At 39.0% G+C, this 17,556-nt stretch overlaps 1 protein-coding gene across 1 annotated transcript in view; it reads left to right on the forward strand.

Annotated features, from left to right (window-relative positions):
• Nucleotides 1-11,345: 11,345 nt before the first annotated feature.
• The window catches only part of ctnna1 (catenin (cadherin-associated protein), alpha 1), a 55,162-nt gene continuing 48,951 nt past the window's right edge, over nucleotides 11,346-17,556 (forward strand). Inside the window, exons 1-4 of the mRNA XM_025062933.1 lie at nucleotides 11,346-11,672; nucleotides 13,375-13,492; nucleotides 13,755-13,950; nucleotides 17,265-17,431. Of these exons, the coding sequence (XP_024918701.1) occupies nucleotides 13,388-13,492; nucleotides 13,755-13,950; nucleotides 17,265-17,431 (468 nt within the window). The 5' untranslated portion in view covers nucleotides 11,346-11,672; nucleotides 13,375-13,387. The remainder of the gene's footprint in view (nucleotides 11,673-13,374; nucleotides 13,493-13,754; nucleotides 13,951-17,264; nucleotides 17,432-17,556) is intronic.

Here is a 17,556-nt window from a genome sequence, read left to right on the forward strand (position 1 = left end):
TAAACGTCCATTTCTTATATATAGTCCATGGATGTAAATAACAGCTGATTGTGTTGTTATTAATGTAATTGCGATGTGTTGTTAAAATAGTTGCTAACCTCAAAGGAAAATCTACAGCCGCAGCATCTTTCGGTCCAAAACACTTTAATACAGCCTGCAGCATTGTTAAACATTTTTATTGTCGGCAATTTTTTTAATATTGAAAATGGTTCACTGTGTAGTTTAATCAGATAATGTGATATAAAAAGCATCATCTTTAAAATAAAAGAAGCATTTGTCACCTGGAGGTGGGGCTGAACGTCGACCCCGGCCTCAGCCTTTGTTAGTGGTGCATTAAAAGCTGGAAGGAGGTGATAAAAAATAATAGAAAAATAACAAGAAAAAGAACAACCTCCATGGTTGTGTTGTAGATGTGAGTCTGAAGTCTTCAGTACAACTTGTGTTTCCTGTATAACATACCTGTGGGGACAGGTTTGGGTTCAAGATTTAGGCTCAGATTACAGTTGGAATGCCTTAAACTTTTGTCCTCGGAAAATAACAAAAACCAGTGTGTGTGTGTGCATGTTGATTTCTGGTGTTGATATACTGGTGGGGACATTGGTTAATTTACTATCGGCGTGGGGACACTTTGTCAAGTTTTCAATATATAGTTTGGCATTAGGATTAAAATTAGGATCAGATTATAAATAGTTAGGATTAGGATGAAGATGAGGCGTAGGTTGTATACATATAAATATATCTATACATACATACATATATATATGTTTTAATACTATTGTTGTGGGGACACTTTGTCTCTCCGTGTTGCGATAATAATTAGGCTCGGATTAGAGTTGGAATAGGGATTAAGATTAGACATATATTTGTCAATGATATCATTGGTCACATTAGTTTAAGGGGCTGAGGAATGCATTACATCTATGTGAAGTGTGTGTGTGTGTGTGGATGTGCTCCTGCGTTATGAAGTACTTTGGCGTCATAGCAACAGCAGGGGCCGGCCTCTACTCACAAACAGTGATTGGTTAAATGAACAACCCTTACATCATGTTTGCAGATTCCTTTACATCATTTTAAAGAGGTGCAGAAGGACAAGAACAATGGAACCTGTTCACTGTTCCACATTAGCAGATTAGCAAGTTGCTGAAGGGCACTTTTTATGAAAAATGTGTTGTCTTCATCTACCAGTTCATAAGATGCCCTCCTCCCCCCCAGCCCCCCAACTCCCCGCCCACACACATACACACCCATATGCATTGGGCTGTCATTACTGGAACTTATTTCTCAGGATAAGTATCAAAACGTTGGCATTTTGAACACGTTCAACATGAGTTGTGTCAAAGCACGAAACACAAATTAAGTTAAAGGGATTTGGACATCAATTTCGGGAATCCGTCAGTGCCGTCCTTTGATGAACAGAGGACAGAAATTAAGCAAATTAAGACAAGAAAGTTAACAGAAGCTCGTACAGTTTTGTTATATTTAAGAGTTTCAATTTTACTGCAATATATTTGTTGAATTTTAATTTTTTTAATAGTTTTAACTCAGTTGTCTTAATTTGTAGTAAATGTGTAGTTTGTGACCAGCCCCGCACCAGAATACTGCAGTACTGTGTAAAGCTAAGCTGTGTCATGAACATAAGTAGACAAAAAAAAAATCTAAAAAACTTTTAGACATTTTCTAAAAATAAAAACCCCATGGACCAGGAATTTGCTGGAAAACAATTTTATTAAATTATTTTATTTTAGGCTTTTTCTCCATATAAAAAACATTTTAGCTGCATTTTTTTTTACATTTCCAGAGCACATATTTTCAGCTAACAATTAGCATTTTCAGAGCTAACTTACATTTTATTGTCTTTCATGTCATTTTTCACTTTCTTTGCTAACACTAGGTTCAAAAAGAGAAAAATAAAAAACCTTAAAGATTTCCTCACGTTTGTCACCCTCCTGTCACGTCTCTGTTCCCGCCCCACACTTTGAGAAGCACTGCTATACAAAATCTGTGGAATCTGCACCATCCTCGCTGTTCATCATTAAAGTAGCAACAACCCTGTTCTCCAGTGGAGTGCTAGCTTTAAAAAATAAAATTTAAAGAATTTACCTCGACTCAGGAGCGTGAGTTATTGTTATGTTTTCCTTTCTATTTATTACTCGCTGGGCCGACTGTCCTCACTGTGAGTATAGATAGCTTTCTAATCAATTCTCTGCCGACTTCCATGAGTCTTATGTGGCAGGAGGGAGACATCTGTCTGGATACATTTTTCATAAAGAGGTGTTCCTCGCGGACACATACCCCCTCAATAGTGTATGAAACATTTAGCACAATTGCCGAAGTGAAAGCTGAGCAATCAGCAAGAAATGCGTCAAAGGTGTCGACTGTGGTCCGGCACATAAATTAGTTCCTGGACATGTACTGTATCAGCAAAGGACGCCGCGGCCTCCCAAATGTGTACAGAAATCCCACATACCCTTGTGCTTTGATCATTACTTTTATTAACTAAATCCATTCTCCACTTTGTCTTCCCTCTCTTGCCCCCGCCACCCTCCCTCTCCTCCCATCTCTGGTTGTGTAAAAACACAGCTGGGCCATTGTTCTCATTCCATTTGTTATTCTCATCTTTTCGTGCTGCACGCCTAATGGTTTCATTGCACTTAAGAGATGACACATTTTTTTTGGGACACGCTGCATTACATTTCCCACCGTCTATTGTGTTTTCGCAAGGCCCCGTCTGCCGTCACTCCATAACCTTGGTACGTTAAATGGAGTAACTACAGTTCTTTGCCGGATGAAACTGCGATGTGACAGTGTCTTTTGTCATCACTTTGACTTCACAGATACGTCAACGCGACAGTCAACAGCGCCTTAACCCTGAAATTAGTCTGCGCTGCCCTGCGTTCTCTCCTGCTGCGGATGTGCGGCGGCAGATGGATGTCATCTCTGTCAGACAGAATATAAGCCCATCTATTTTTCTCACATAAATCTGATCCTTTTTTCTCACATAAATCCTCCTTCTGTTGTTTGTACACAACCAAGAGTAAATGGAAAGAACTTTGGGCTGACAAGAAAAAGACCAGTGAACTTTTTTGTCAACAAGTGTAAATACGGCAAATAATGTCTTTTTAATTATTTACAAAAATGAAAAAATTGCACTCTCTTATTAATCCTAGTCTTTGCAAACCACACAGGCTGTCACAGGAGGCGCTATTAAATATGTGGTTCCTCTGGGGCCCGAGTGTCAGCACTAAATAATTTAATCTAACTCCTAAAAAAGAAATATTCTTGTAGTGCTGGATCTGAAGTCAGTGGAAGGATAGATTTTGAGATCTTTACCGTATTTTCTGGACTATAAGTCGCACTTTTTTTTCATCCGAATTTGCGACTTATAGTCAGGTACGACTTATATATTTTATATCTGCTATTCCTGCACTACTGAAAATTTACATGTTTTGTAATTTTCACACTGACAGCCGCTAGAGGGCACTGGTGCGACTCCTGAGCGACTTGTACTCCAGAAAATACGATAACTTCGACTTGTACTCCAGAAAATACGGTAACTTAAAAGATGCAATTTCTGTGTGCGATACATACAGATTATTATTTTAGCAAAGCAAGTTAAGTGATCCGTCCACTTCTTATTTACAGTTTCTACTGAAGACACGCCCACGTTCTGTGTAGCTATGGGCGAGTGAATTAAAAAATTCTCATTCCACAAAATCAGTTTATCGATCGCTGGCCAGATAAAAAAACCTCGTATGTAATATCATGACAATTTGGTAAAATGACACATGGGATTCCCTGTTATTGGCAAGACTGACATGTCAGAATAGAAATCCATAAACCTCCCTTGACAGCGCATTAAAGTGGACACATCCTCATGATTGATTGGACATCCAGCTGACAGATACCCAGTGTGGTTTACTGTGGTGGACCCTGGCAACGACTGGGCGTTTATTGCTGTCTGGTCCAGCAGTATTTCAACATAGTATCTCACTCCTCAGAGACATCAGCGAACAGATTTGCAGTAACCACACACCATGAAGTAGTCCCTGCCACAGTGGTTTGTGCCTGAACTCCAGCAGCTCTGCTGTGTTTGCTCCAGCTGTCATCTCTCTAAAGTGACATTTTTACTCCCAGGTACAGTACTTGGCATTTAAGAAGTTAGAAAAAAGTAGCATTTCCGTGCTACGGTAATGAGTAATTATCCATCATCACACTTCCACACTCAGCATCTTCACTAAATTTCCATAACAGTTAGGAAGTGCCATCCAAGAGACAGAAGCTGTTGTTTGCGTCGGCGCGCGCATTAAACATTTACTTGAGGCTGCATTTGTAGTTTGTGTATTTTTTATTCTGTACAAGATTTTTGCATATCACTGGGTCGTCCTCTCTTCCAGCTCTTATTTAATATTTAAACATAGCCCTTTTTTTGCCTTCTTGAATTTTAAACCCCCTGAAGGGCAAGATTCACATTGTCTCGAGTCAGGTGCAGCTAGAAAAACGTGTTTCTTCTCTTACCCACAAAAACCATCTGCCAATCCGTTCAAACCATCGCGGCACCAGCTGAGAAACCGACGGCAAAAATCAGGACGTAAAATCGAGGTTCATTTCGACAGAACCATCAGGACTTGTGCGGCGTGTGCAGATGGAGAAGGTGTGCTCACAGCAGAATTGCACTTCTGCTGCTGTAATCACTGAGTGACTCACTCAGTGGGTCATTGGTTTGATACATTTTTATGAATGTCCGCGTCAAAGGTTGGCTGTGGGTGAGCTGCTAGTCTGGAACTGTCATGTATGTTCTTTTCCCTGTGAATCACAGGCACCCAATTGGATCTTGATGATGTCAGGTCTGTCTGCATCCTTAATATGGAAAGGTCAAGTCGCCCACTTGGAACTCATGTCTTTCATTTGGTGGCTTCAATATCCAATCTGTGCCCAGACTGCTGGGTCAGTTCTGATATTTATCTGCGCGCTGACGACTCCTTTAATTGTTTCCAATAGAGCCTGCGAGTGAGGAGGTAATAATGTGTCAGCTACCGTCCACCTCCTATTGTCTCCAGACATTTTTATGAAATATGTAGGGTTTATGTTTTAAGCCTGACTGACTGCAGTACTGATACGGCCAATGGAAATATTGGATTGAAGATGTGGTCTTCTCTGCGTGGTAATAAACATCCCATCACCACTTTGAACATTGCTGTCACACTGACACCCTATACTGTTTAAATTCCAATATAAGTCGCCGTCGCCGCCCTTATCAGGACTGGACTGGACTGGAAGCAGGAAGTAAGAGATAACGGTCTTTAATCAAGTTCAGGATGCCTGGAAATACAAAGGGCTAGAGTGTAGTTAAAATAGCGAAGGACATGAAAGTGACAGGCTAAGACTGGGGGAAATCACAATAAGCAGGTCTGATGTGAGAGCAAACAACACCACTAGGGGCCGCTGGCTCACACTGTTGCAAAGAAAGAGACAAAATGTATCCTGTTTATGAGGAAAAATACTTTAACTCATGGGCAGGATGTCACGTCCATCGGTGATACACATGTTATTTATACACATTGTGGGGAAAATACTTTAGAAAACAATATATAAAAATATGTTTCGTCATATTTAGGAATTTTAATCATGATTAATCGTGATTAAGTGTGATTATTACACAGCTACTCTGATTAATCAGGTAAAAAATAATAATTCTTTCTACTTAGAATTTTATCATTTTAATAAAAGAATCACAGACATTTGAGTTTGCGGACAGTCCTCAGCTTTCAGATGTCCTCAGAGGAACCCTATTTAACAAATGTGATCCAAGTATAATGTGCAGTGCACACAGTTTGTAGATTATACAATCTGTCTTCAGCTCATTCCAGTACTGGTAAAACCAGTGCATGCTACATGTCAGTGCATGTTAAAGATGTACCGCATGCTTGTTTTTGAGACGTGCATGTCTGTAGCATATATCTATATGTGTTCACTTCAAATGCTTTGAATGGTGTGTGTGAACCTGTGGCTCATTAGTGCTAAGAACTGCCTCATGTTTCGTTTCATAGCTTCCTCCACATTCTGCGCCTCCCTTTTAGCCTGAATCCAGCATGGTGCTAGAAATTAGGCCACTTGCTCCCGAGGGAGTTTGGGTATAAAACAAGGTTTCTGGAATAGTACATGTACTGGGTCTGACAAGCGTGTTTGCAAACTGGTCTGCTGGTTAATTGTTTTTCAGCCACTAATCATTGGCTGTGTAAGAAACGCACACACCATTGTCTCACCATCTGTGACTTATTGGCAGATTGAGGTAAAAAAAAAAAGAAGAATGGAACAAAAGAGCAACTGGGAGAACAATGTGTCAACTTTGTTTCCTCAAAATTGTAACATCTCCACTTTGAGTGGAACTCTTGCTCTGTGACGACCGTTGTTAGTCTTTAAAAACCACAGATGTTTTGTAACAGGGTCGAGAGATGATCCAGGCACCTGTTTATTAAACTGTATAAAACCACAATAATGAATGTGATAATATGACAGATAATTAATCACATTAAAATATTAAATAAAATATTCAGAAATAATTCATATCCAATAATGCTGCCACATACCACAATTCCTTAAAGTTTAGTCTAATCTAATCTAATCTAATCTAATCTAATCCAGTCTAATGTAATCTAATCTAATGCAATTCATTCTAATCTAATCCAATCCCACAGTCCATCCATTTATCATTGCTTTTACACAACGATGATCCACATGTTGTTATTTACACACCCTGCTGGAAGGAGTTTTCATTTCAATGAAACAGCTCATGTTTAAAGTATCATCTCAGTGACCATCATGTGTATCAAACTGATGGCCAAAACTCCCAGATCATGATAACGCTGTTCTTGCCTGTGTGTCACATGTCTGGTTGATTAAACACTGCGACGTGTGTGTGTGTGTTATGATATGATAAGTGAGTATTTCCTTCTTGACACCCCTTGACGTTGATCCTCCGTTCCTGTAGTTGACCTGGTGTCATGTATTCTCAGATAAAGGCCTGTTGTTTCGGAGAAGGCTGCGACTCCCCTCAGTTTATCTGCGGCCAGACTTTTTAAGCAAAGTGAGATTAGATCATGTAAAAATACCCAGGAGCCATCTGCCTCTCCTGTGATACTTAAGACTATAATTAAGTGGCTTAAAATGCACTATATTTCAACACGTTCATTTAGTGGATAACAAAGTCTTTTGTTTAACTGGTGGCGTAATTAAATCCGTGCCATTCAGTTTTGGACACACGTCCTGAAAACATTTTAGCTTTTAATGCTCGGTTGATGGAATGGAACCAAAAAGGTTGAGAAAGTAAAATGAGTCCAGTCTGGAAGTTGACAGTTAGACGAAAAGTGGAAAATATATTATTCAAACAAATCAGAAAAAACATATTCACTAATGCTTTTTTTTTCTTTCTGTTTTCCTTTTATCTTGTCATATTATAGTCATATGTCACAGTTTTTATACTACTCTGTCTGATGCATATCTTATTCTATTGCACTCTTCCAGCTATAACACGTCAATAATAGAAAATATTAGGGACATTTGGAGAAAGAAATTGCAAAAAGAAAGCTATAAGTTAGAGAGAATAAACAGTAAGAAATAAGATTTGTGGAAAAAAAATGAATGAGGGAGCAATAATATTTTTTGCGAGTAAAACAAAATGCATCTGTTGGAGGGATGTTGGATATTAACTTTTTGCTTATATCCTATATGCCGATAATGTCCGAACATTTCCCAATCTGATATCAACCAATCCGATATACAGTATGCAGACGTTTGGTTTAAGACAGAGAACAGTTTCATTGTGTGTAGTGTGTACTATGTCATACTGACAGTAATTAACTGTTGCCCGATATTATTGAAACATCCCTCTGAGCTTTAAGTGCATTGAAATTGGGCAGAAATTGTTTAGCCAACACTTGTGAATTTAATTTAAAATAATATTTTAACCGTCGGCGACTCCTTCCCTTTACCCTCCCTTGTGGATCTAAGCGGTTACTACGCAGACAAAAGGCACCAGTGTGATGCTCCAGTCTAAACCAGCAGATGGAGGCCAGCAAAGTGCCAACACTGAGTGAGCGGCAGCACTCTCAGTCCTTCAGTCAGATGGCGTGACTGCCATCAGACACCATTACACTGCTGTCCCCGCTCTGCACTGTAACCAAATTTGATATGTCCTTCCAAGAGGATGAATGTTTATTCACAGTGTTTCTTTCCACCTCAGCCTGGAAGTCACTGTAATTGACTGCGAGGACGATCATTAGTGTTGAGAGCCTGTTGACTTTCCTCTCCACCCCTCGGGTGTTGCTGTGGATGAGTGATGCCTGCGTTGCACCACACTGCTTTCTAATTGTGGAGGTATGAGTTTGTGTTTGGGAAATGAGCGCTTGAAGATGACATCAGGCAGCGCCGTGGACAGCTGTCAGGGTGAGTCAGGTGAACGCGGAGATGAACGAAAGCCACTGTGTTTCTTATGTCAGGGCACAAAGTCCTCCCACAGAGAGGAGGCTTCCACTTTGGTCAACGTCAAAGTAGGAGTAACTGATACATCAGGAGGCTATAAGACACAGAAACAGCCGTGTCGTCAACACAGCAGAGGATAATCCTATGAAAAATAAAATGCTTGCCTGTGGCCATGATCATTTTCTATTCTCTTATATACACTAGACAGATTTCTGGACAGATATATAATACATAATTATATACAGTCTGACAACATATAGAATAAAACACTTCATAGTAAATTAGAATAATTAAAAAGAAAATAGCCAGAATATTGCACAGTAAATCAGGATATTGGAAAAGTATTTACAGAGATTTACTAAAGGATTGTAAAGATGACAACCAGAATTCTTTGCAGTAGAATCAGAATTTTGCAAAAATTTTAACTAGTAAGTTTAATAATAATAACGACCCTCAGTGGGTGGGACTAAAAGAGTCTGACGTTTCCAAGCCAGGACCTTGGTGGGATGAGTCTTTGGTTCATCATAAAGAGGATGAAAGTCCTTTGGCAACTACCTTCCTCAGTCTGCTGTCCCAGCATCCCATACTATATAGAACATGTACATGTCCCTCGATTGTTATGCAAAATTTACAACTTGTACTCAGTATTTTTCCCCCTATTTTTTAGGGTGCAAAAACTGCCTTACATTTGCATTCGCTCAATTATACATTCAGCGTGAGACAAACATGTGCACTTTCTCCTAACGAGTGGGAATTATTTATAGTACGCTGTGCTCTTATCATTTCTCAGGCCCAACAAGTACATGAGATGAAGTTCAAGGACAGTCAAACTTGTCCTCGCAGCAAAGCTGTTTCTCCAGCACACATTCATCATTCAACTCCACCGCCGCACCACATCCAATTCTTTTCACCACCGCAGCGTATTAATGGCATAAACAAATCTTCGCCATGCCGTACGTGTGGCAGCCGCCTCTGCTCTCAATGTAAATAACATTACACACTATCATGTGTTCAGTTATATTGCTCTTTAGGCCGGAATTAAATGTGCCTATTTTATGCATGGCCCTTCATTTTTGACACGACTGAAATGGAGGAAACAATTACTCTGTAAATTATTGTTGCACTAAAAGTATTTAGGCAAGCCTTCCAAAGACTAATCATATTCTGCGTGGTGGTGTGGGGGCTTCGTTTAAAAGCCTCATAAGTACAATGTACATTTGTGAGCTCATTTTAATCAGAACTGTAATTCATGCACTTCTGCTGCTTGCTTGTCTGCATAACAAAACAGTCGTTGTTGCTCTCCTTTATTTTTTTTCTCAGGGAAACAAGTGTGAAGTGCAGATGACTCTTTTCTTGTATAAAGCATTTTTCTTTCATGACCTATATGGATGGCACTTCACAATGTCATTCTCAAAGTGGGTTTAATTCAGCGTTTTGTAATGGACTTTTTGTAGGTGATTGAGGTGAAAGGAAAGATTTGTTCTACTTAGTAACACACAGTACTGTTGTGTGAGGTCACTATGTATCTTCAACATTGAATTTGCTGTTCGTGTCTTCTTTGACACTGCATTCAAACCTTGGCATTGCGGAAGCTTATCCAGATTATTGAGCTGCAGGATTAGTTTGTTACTATTCGCTCGCAACTAAGCCATTGGACTGTAATTGTCCAGGTCAAAACCAAAGTCCAGAAACAGAAAACACCTTTGCACAAGTTGGTTTTATGTTTTTAAATAATATTGAAGTTCAACATGCTCAGTGGTGTCTGGTTAGGAACAAATCAATGTTGCATAGTACATGAAATAATATTTTGGAAAGGATTAAAGCAGTGTCACAGTCTGTCTAAAATGTAGTTACCAAATCAACTGCTGTATTTTTTGTGTGTCTAATTTCTGCGCTTTTGTAAGAAAGAAAATTGAGGCGTAAAGGGTGGCACCCGGCCTCTTCAGAGAATCTATTATCGGCTTCCACACTTCATTATGCTCAAACGAGAATGTCAACCACTTAGATATGTTGATCAAATGCCAAAATGTTATCAGTGCAGCTACTACAGAAATGAGACCCTGTATGCAGTACACTTATACAGTTTATATATGCAGTTGGCCTCAAAGGTGTTTTAAGTAGGAAGTAATTTTTCACCACATTGGAACAAAAATCTTCTCACTGGTGTTTTATCTGATGTTTCACCTGATTTATTACTTGTTAACTTCTGCTTTTAAAACAGCTCCATCTTTAATATTTCACACATAAAGCCCAGTTTGGGGTTCATAAAAAATGCAGTACTCGCAGACAAAATTCAAACCAATATCTTACGAAAGTGAACTCTTGAAATAATTAACGCTCGACATTCTGACATTGACTGAAGTCAACATACTAAACAACTACAATAATAATAAAACTCTCCACTCAACAGAAGCTAGAATTTGTGGTTGTTGTTGGTCATTTTTTGTGACAAGCAGGAAATATAACAAATTATTCCAAGTATACATGTTGTAAACACCCTACCAACACAATTTAGCAAGTAGTAATTGGAAATTGTGTATTTTAAATTGTAAAATCATCCAATAGAGATATTTACTTCAAAATTTTTGAGACCCAAAAATATACAAAAGCTTACTAACTGGTGGTTTTAAACAAATACCTAAGTAACAATGGCAGCAATAAAGAACGACCATGTTTTGACAACCAAAAAAACTCTTTATTCTCTAGTCTTTTTGTTCTCTCTGTGTAGTTTCAGTTTCATTTTTCATCCAAGAAACTTTGACACTTCTAAAAAAAAAAAACTTTTATATTTTCGGTGCTCTCATCCAGAAGCTTCTGCTCGTCTGATGTGTTTTTTTTTCTTTCTTCCATTCTTTTAAGGCAAATGTCCTGCGTGACAGAGTGAAACTCGCTGTTGGGATTTGTACAGAAGCAGAAACTCGCGTCACCCCTCCGCCCCCATACTCCCACAATGCTTTTAAATGAAAGCTCTAATTAATCCATATATGGACACACGGACTCTGAGCCACGCCTGGATCACCTCCTGCTTTTCGGGCCTGCTGTAGCCTGTGGTCGCCCTGCCCCGCTGCTCTGTGGAAGTTCAGGAACTCGGTCACCGCCCCGCCCGGACGCGCTCCCCCCACCAACCCTCCGCCTCATCCATTGTTGGGAAACAGCCTGCGACATCGAAACAATCTCTGGGCAAAACTTTACAGGTAAGTTATTCCTTCATTTCCGAGTATGTCTGTCAAATATTCCATAAAGTATGATTTAAAAGACAATATCACAGAATGTAACCGACATAGCTGCGGAAGGACAATGGGGAAGAAAAACTTTAGAGTCGAGAAATTCCGTATTTCCCATTCCTCCATTTTGAACTTTTAAACTTCAGTTCGTGAGTGGACTATTGTTGCTAAGTTCATAACCTGTATATTTAATTCATACTCTTTTAGCACGACAAAACGATACTCAGTGTTGAATAGTTAAAATGATGACAGTCGAGTTAAAAATCACTCTAACACAAAGTAATTCAACGACGCAAACGTTGCTGTTTGTTTTGTCGGTTAGCATTAGCTTTAGCAAGGTGGAGCGTTTGTGACGCGTATGTTTAGCAGGTAACAGTCGTTGGATTATTTAAATTGTGGGGAATGCCAACTGGATCGTGTTAAAGAAGATGTATTACGGTATCAGATACTTGTTGCTTATCCAGTTCTGCAATTTTTAGTCAACTGTACCTGAGTTAAAGTTAGCTTTAACAGGTGTCATCCCACCTGACGCTGTTTGTGAGAGGCTAGCTTAGCATTTGACCCACTGTTAAAAATGTATATATTCTGGTCTTGATATTCTTTTGCAGTCATTTTTATGTATCAGTGTTACACACTTGATATGCAAACATCTGAACTGAAGCGCTGAACACAGCTTTCGTGTTGTATAGCAAGATTGTTATAGATACCCATCTCCGTGAAAGTTTGTGCCACACCCAGAGCGAGATAAACGTCGATTTAACAGCGATATCACAGTAAACTGACACAATTCACAGTTCTGCTGCAGTGTTGTATGTGTCGAAGAGTTGTGTAGCAGTATGTCAATGTAATAATTTTGCCAAAGAGCATTTCAGTTTTTAAAGTGTTGAGCACCACCGTGCCATCTTTCTACTCTATGACCCAACTCAAGTGAGATATATTACACAATCAGCCTTTACCTTTAATGTGTCAATCATTTATTTATATATAAACAAAGTATTGTAATGTGAATATGTTAACATATAAATAGAAAAACAATCACACCCTTTTGGGCCACAGGGTCCATGTGAAAGATTGTTTTGTAGAGAAAAGATCTTTTTTTCTGTAAGTGGGTCACGTGAGTGGAAATACTGTACTTATTGGGTAAAAAAGACACAGTTAGTAGCAGTGATGCAAAAAGGCCCTCCAGCTGCAGTTCGAACCAAAAAAGACACACACATTTTAGCCTTGTAAAATCTTACGTGCACAATTGTCATATCTGGAGATAAAAGCTATGATGTAGGTGTAAAGTTGTATTTTGCGGGTTATGCTTTAAATTTAAATGTGCATTTTTTTAAGCTCAGGATTGTATATTATTTGGTTCTTGGTGAAGAGTCTTATGAAGACCTCAATTTTGTTTCAATAATACAGATCACCAACTGTTTCTGTTTCAATCTGTTAGCCACGGGGGCTTGCTGATTATTCCTGCCCCTCTGTGTTTGATAGCAAATCAATGAATTTCCAGTCAGTCACTGAAAAGTGAGCTCAAAAAATGGACCACTGTTTAACTTTGAAGAAGCATTGCTAGGAAAGTGGGTAGAAGTTTTCATACTTCTACTGAATCATATTTGTGTGTTTTCATGTTACTTTTTAAAACCTGTGATTTATCAGCTTTTAAACTTTCCACTTTTTGTAGATATCGAGAAACCATGACGAGCATTAACACAGCAAACATCAACTTCAAATGGGATCCAAAGAGTCTAGAGATCCGTACTCTAGCTGTGGAGAGGCTGCTCGAGCCTCTGGTAACACAGGTAAAAAAAAGAATGTGTGGTTGTACAGATATTTCATTACACTGAGAGAGATACGTGGCAAAATTATGACCAAATTGTTGTTGGTATGCTGACATCTTTCTGAAAAACTCTTCTGTTGTGCTGACCTGTCTGTCAGTGTCAGTCTCCAGTAAATGACAGTAATATATAAAGTATTAAATTAATTCTAAGTGACAGTAACTAAACTGACATCCCCATGGTGCTGTTATTAATTTGTCTCATTTTATATCCCTGTCATGCATAGGTCACTACGTTGGTCAATTCCAGCAACAAAGGGCCTTCGAACAAGAAGAAGGGACGTTCCAAAAAGGCTCATGTTTTGGCTGCATCAGTGGAAACTGCTACCCAGAACTTCCTGGAGAAAGGAGAAAAGATTGCGAAGGAGAGCCAGTTTCTAAAGGATGAGCTGACAGCTGCCGTGGAAGATGTCCGCAAGCAAGGTATACTTAAAAACAACAAGTGAACGTTGTTGTTGGCTTGTGTGAGGCTTCTATATAGATAGGACTGATGACAAACAACTGTGTTCATGTCATCTGCCCTGTTGTTCACTAGTAGAACTAGGCTTAGAGCTGGGTTGTTTACAGTGACACAATCGAATTTTTGTCAGCAATAAATGCAGAATGTATTCAGGACAGGTTGTGGAGTTTCTGCTTGTTTTTTTAAATCAAAGAACCACCAATGTCTCTTAGTTATCAAATAAAAAATATTTTCATAACCTTTATTTTTGAGGAGATCACAGAGGCTTTAATGACTAATTGTGTGCATTTGTATGGTAGGTCAGTTGTGAACCTGCCCAATGAAACTCTTTTGAAATCCTCATTATAAAGTCAACAAAGTCACTGATTCTTCTGCGTTTGTGGAAGTCTCACATTGGCCTATTCATTTAAATTGATGAAATACAGGTCAACTGTAATGAATGATTATTTCAGCGACAAATGTGTGAAAATGGTTTTGTGTTAAGCAGTGGTAAAATCGTTGCAATGAGTATTTATTTTTTGTCTGCAACATGTCTGCAGCATACCACTGAGACCAGGGAGCTGTGATTTGAGAGTGGCTGTTATCACCTTGTGAGGTGGCATTTGCGTCTCTGTCTCTTTTCCCCTGGTGCCTGGCGAGTTATACTATGTCCCTTACTCGATTACGGCTCTGAGCTGTTCAGAGGTGGATGACATGTTGCCAGATAGCTTGTGCAGTGCTGAGTGTCCAGGAATGTTACTGTTGTGCCTGTCACTGGGCTGGAATTCAATGACTGTGGAAGGTTGTGCCTAGGTCTAGCTGTCAGCTATGCCATGCTGCTAAGAGGAATGTGCCTAGACTGATAATAAGGCCGTTGAGCAGAGCCCACCCCCCATCTCGCTGAATGCAGGAAATATTTTCCATCCTGTTGTATCTATGCAGCTGATTAAAAAATATAATTTAGACATTGCTGCATTATTTAAAATAATGTTACACCAATGATTGAGATTTGAAAATGTGAAGTGTTTTATCTAATTCCAAAACTACACATTCCCACACTGTTTTTCTTGTTTTGACCTTTTATGAGACATCTGTAGTCAACCATTAAATAATGTAGCTCTTTGGGAGTTCACAGGCCGTCTGTCTAACACACGTCTTGCAACTAAGGCTCAGAACTCTCTCACGTTACCCTAATTCCTTAAGGCTTTGTTATCCCGACTAAACATGTTGAATTGTTGAGCTTGTTTGTGGCCATTACATTTAAAACATATCAACATAATGTCACTGTTGTTCATGAACCAATTCAAAGACCACGGGTCTAATTTTGAATTGAAATCAATAATGTCCCAGCCACCAACTATTGTTTTTATTAGACCTTTATCTTTAAATACCCTTCCTTTTCCTCCCTGTTCAGCCTGTGATGTCCTTTTATTTGGAGGACTTATTGTAGGAGATACATTTTAATCATTTCATCATTTACTTGGCGAGCTGTAGGTGAGCGTGAGATGGATTGAAGTTTATTAAAGGAGCGCTGATCACTATCTGCCCCTGAAAATGGCCTTATTGATTTGTCAACAGAGGGAATAACAGCCTGGAGGTGTAAACTGTGTTTGAGGGCTGTGTTGTCAGTCACGTACAACTGCTCTGCTTCCCTTCTTGAGGTATCAGCGTAATCACTCTAAAATCTTATTATAATAATTGCCTTTTTTCCCATTATTGAATAGAAAATTGGCATTATATGATAGGATCATAAAAATGTAAGACTTTAAATAAAACAGGACATAAAATAAGAGCACTTGCTAATAAAGAATACAATGGTCCATTAATCAGCTGTTCTATATTACTGTAAAAAATATGTACTTTTTCAGTGTTAAGCTGCAGTTCACCAACCTCAGAATTACTTTTCTTAGTGTCTTACATAAACACTGGCAAATAGTGCTGTTGATACTATTACAGTAAGTTTCCTGTATTTCAGGAATTAGTAGGAATTTATAGTGCTTTGAATGTGTTAATTAATGTAATAATAAGCTACTGCTTTTTTTACCAACAATAATGATTGAAGCTCAAGTTTAGAAACGATATATTTCAGGAATTAGTATGAATTTATAGTGCTTTGAATGCGTTAATTAATGTAATAAGCTACTGCTTTTTTTTACCAACAATAATGATTGAAGCTTTTATTTATATATATTAGTGGCATATGGATGAAGGTTTTCAGTTAATGCTGAAATGGTTTGTGAATCATTTAGAACGTCCTGCTATTTTCATTTGACAACTTTGTAAATTTCCTGATACTTCAGATTTTGTGCAACTGTGTTTAAGGTAGTGTTATTGCTGCTCACAGCTGCTGCCAGTATACTAACTATTCCTCTGCTAACCACAGCTGATGAGGCAAGAAACTTCTCGTGTATAAACAAATTACCATTATCTACCAATTCTTGCTGAAAAGCAAGAAAAGAGGCAATGAAAAAGTTAACAACTACCCCATCATCACCCTAGAGAATAGACTTGGTCCATGTGTATGTTGGGTGATGCTTTAATGAGTTTTATTCTGTGATGAGTGTGACAAGGCGGTGCTAACACAACAACCCTCTGTGCTTGCGCTGAAATAAAGTGTCAACGGATTTAGGCTCATGCTCATAATGTGAGCCTACAAAGCTCATTTGTGTGCCCAGTCAACTGTGCAGACACTATGTAGGACAAAGCCCAGTACTAGACAAACCAGACAGAAAGCCTTTTGTCGTGACCTTGAACTGCTTTTTTTTTAGAACACCACATGCATGTCCATTTTCACGCCAAAATTACTGGACATTGAAAAGGTGTGCTTGTCTTTGTGTTTGTCCACTGATCTGTGTGACGCACGCTGACCAGAGTCGGTCAAGTTAGTCAGGCAGCCGCCTCTCTCTGATTGCTAACGCAAGTGGAGACTTGTGATGGAAATATCCCCTAGATGGACTGACAGTACACACAAGCCAGCTGTCTGTAATGCTTCGGCTAGTGTCGCTACAGCCAAATACTGCAGCTACATAGGACCGTGATTCACTAACATTTATTCGAATGTGGTAAGATTCCATGGTTAGGTCTCAGTATTCACTTTTTATTTGCAGGTTTGTGGATGTTTTTTAATTATTTTAAGTCGGAGCAATACCTAATATCATACTGTATAATATTGTTAATCAAATATAAAAAGAACCAGGCCTACTTTTGGTCATCCTTTTTTGTTGTACTTTAGTCTCTTAATTATTTTATTACCAGCGTTGGAGTTACAGCAGTTGCTTGTTCTGTCAATGACTCTTAGGTGATTCGATGCGCCAGGCTTCTGGAGAATTTGCCGAAGACCCCTGCTCCTCTGTGAAGCGGGGCAACATGGTTCGTGCTGCCAGAGCCCTCCTCTCAGCAGTCACACATCTGCTGGTGCTGGCGGACATGTCTGACGTCTACAAACTTCTACTGCAACTGAAACTGGTCAGAATTCAATTTATTTGCCTATTGCAAGTATTAATTCCAAGCCTTAAATTTGTTTCAGTTTTAAAAGATTTGTGTCTAGTTAGGAACACTCCAGCAGTCTTATAATATCTAGAAAAAAAAGA

Source organism: Cynoglossus semilaevis, chromosome 15 (assembly GCF_000523025.1).
Source record: "Cynoglossus semilaevis isolate Cse_v1.0 chromosome 15, Cse_v1.0, whole genome shotgun sequence".
NCBI lineage: Eukaryota > Metazoa > Chordata > Actinopteri > Pleuronectiformes > Cynoglossidae > Cynoglossus > Cynoglossus semilaevis.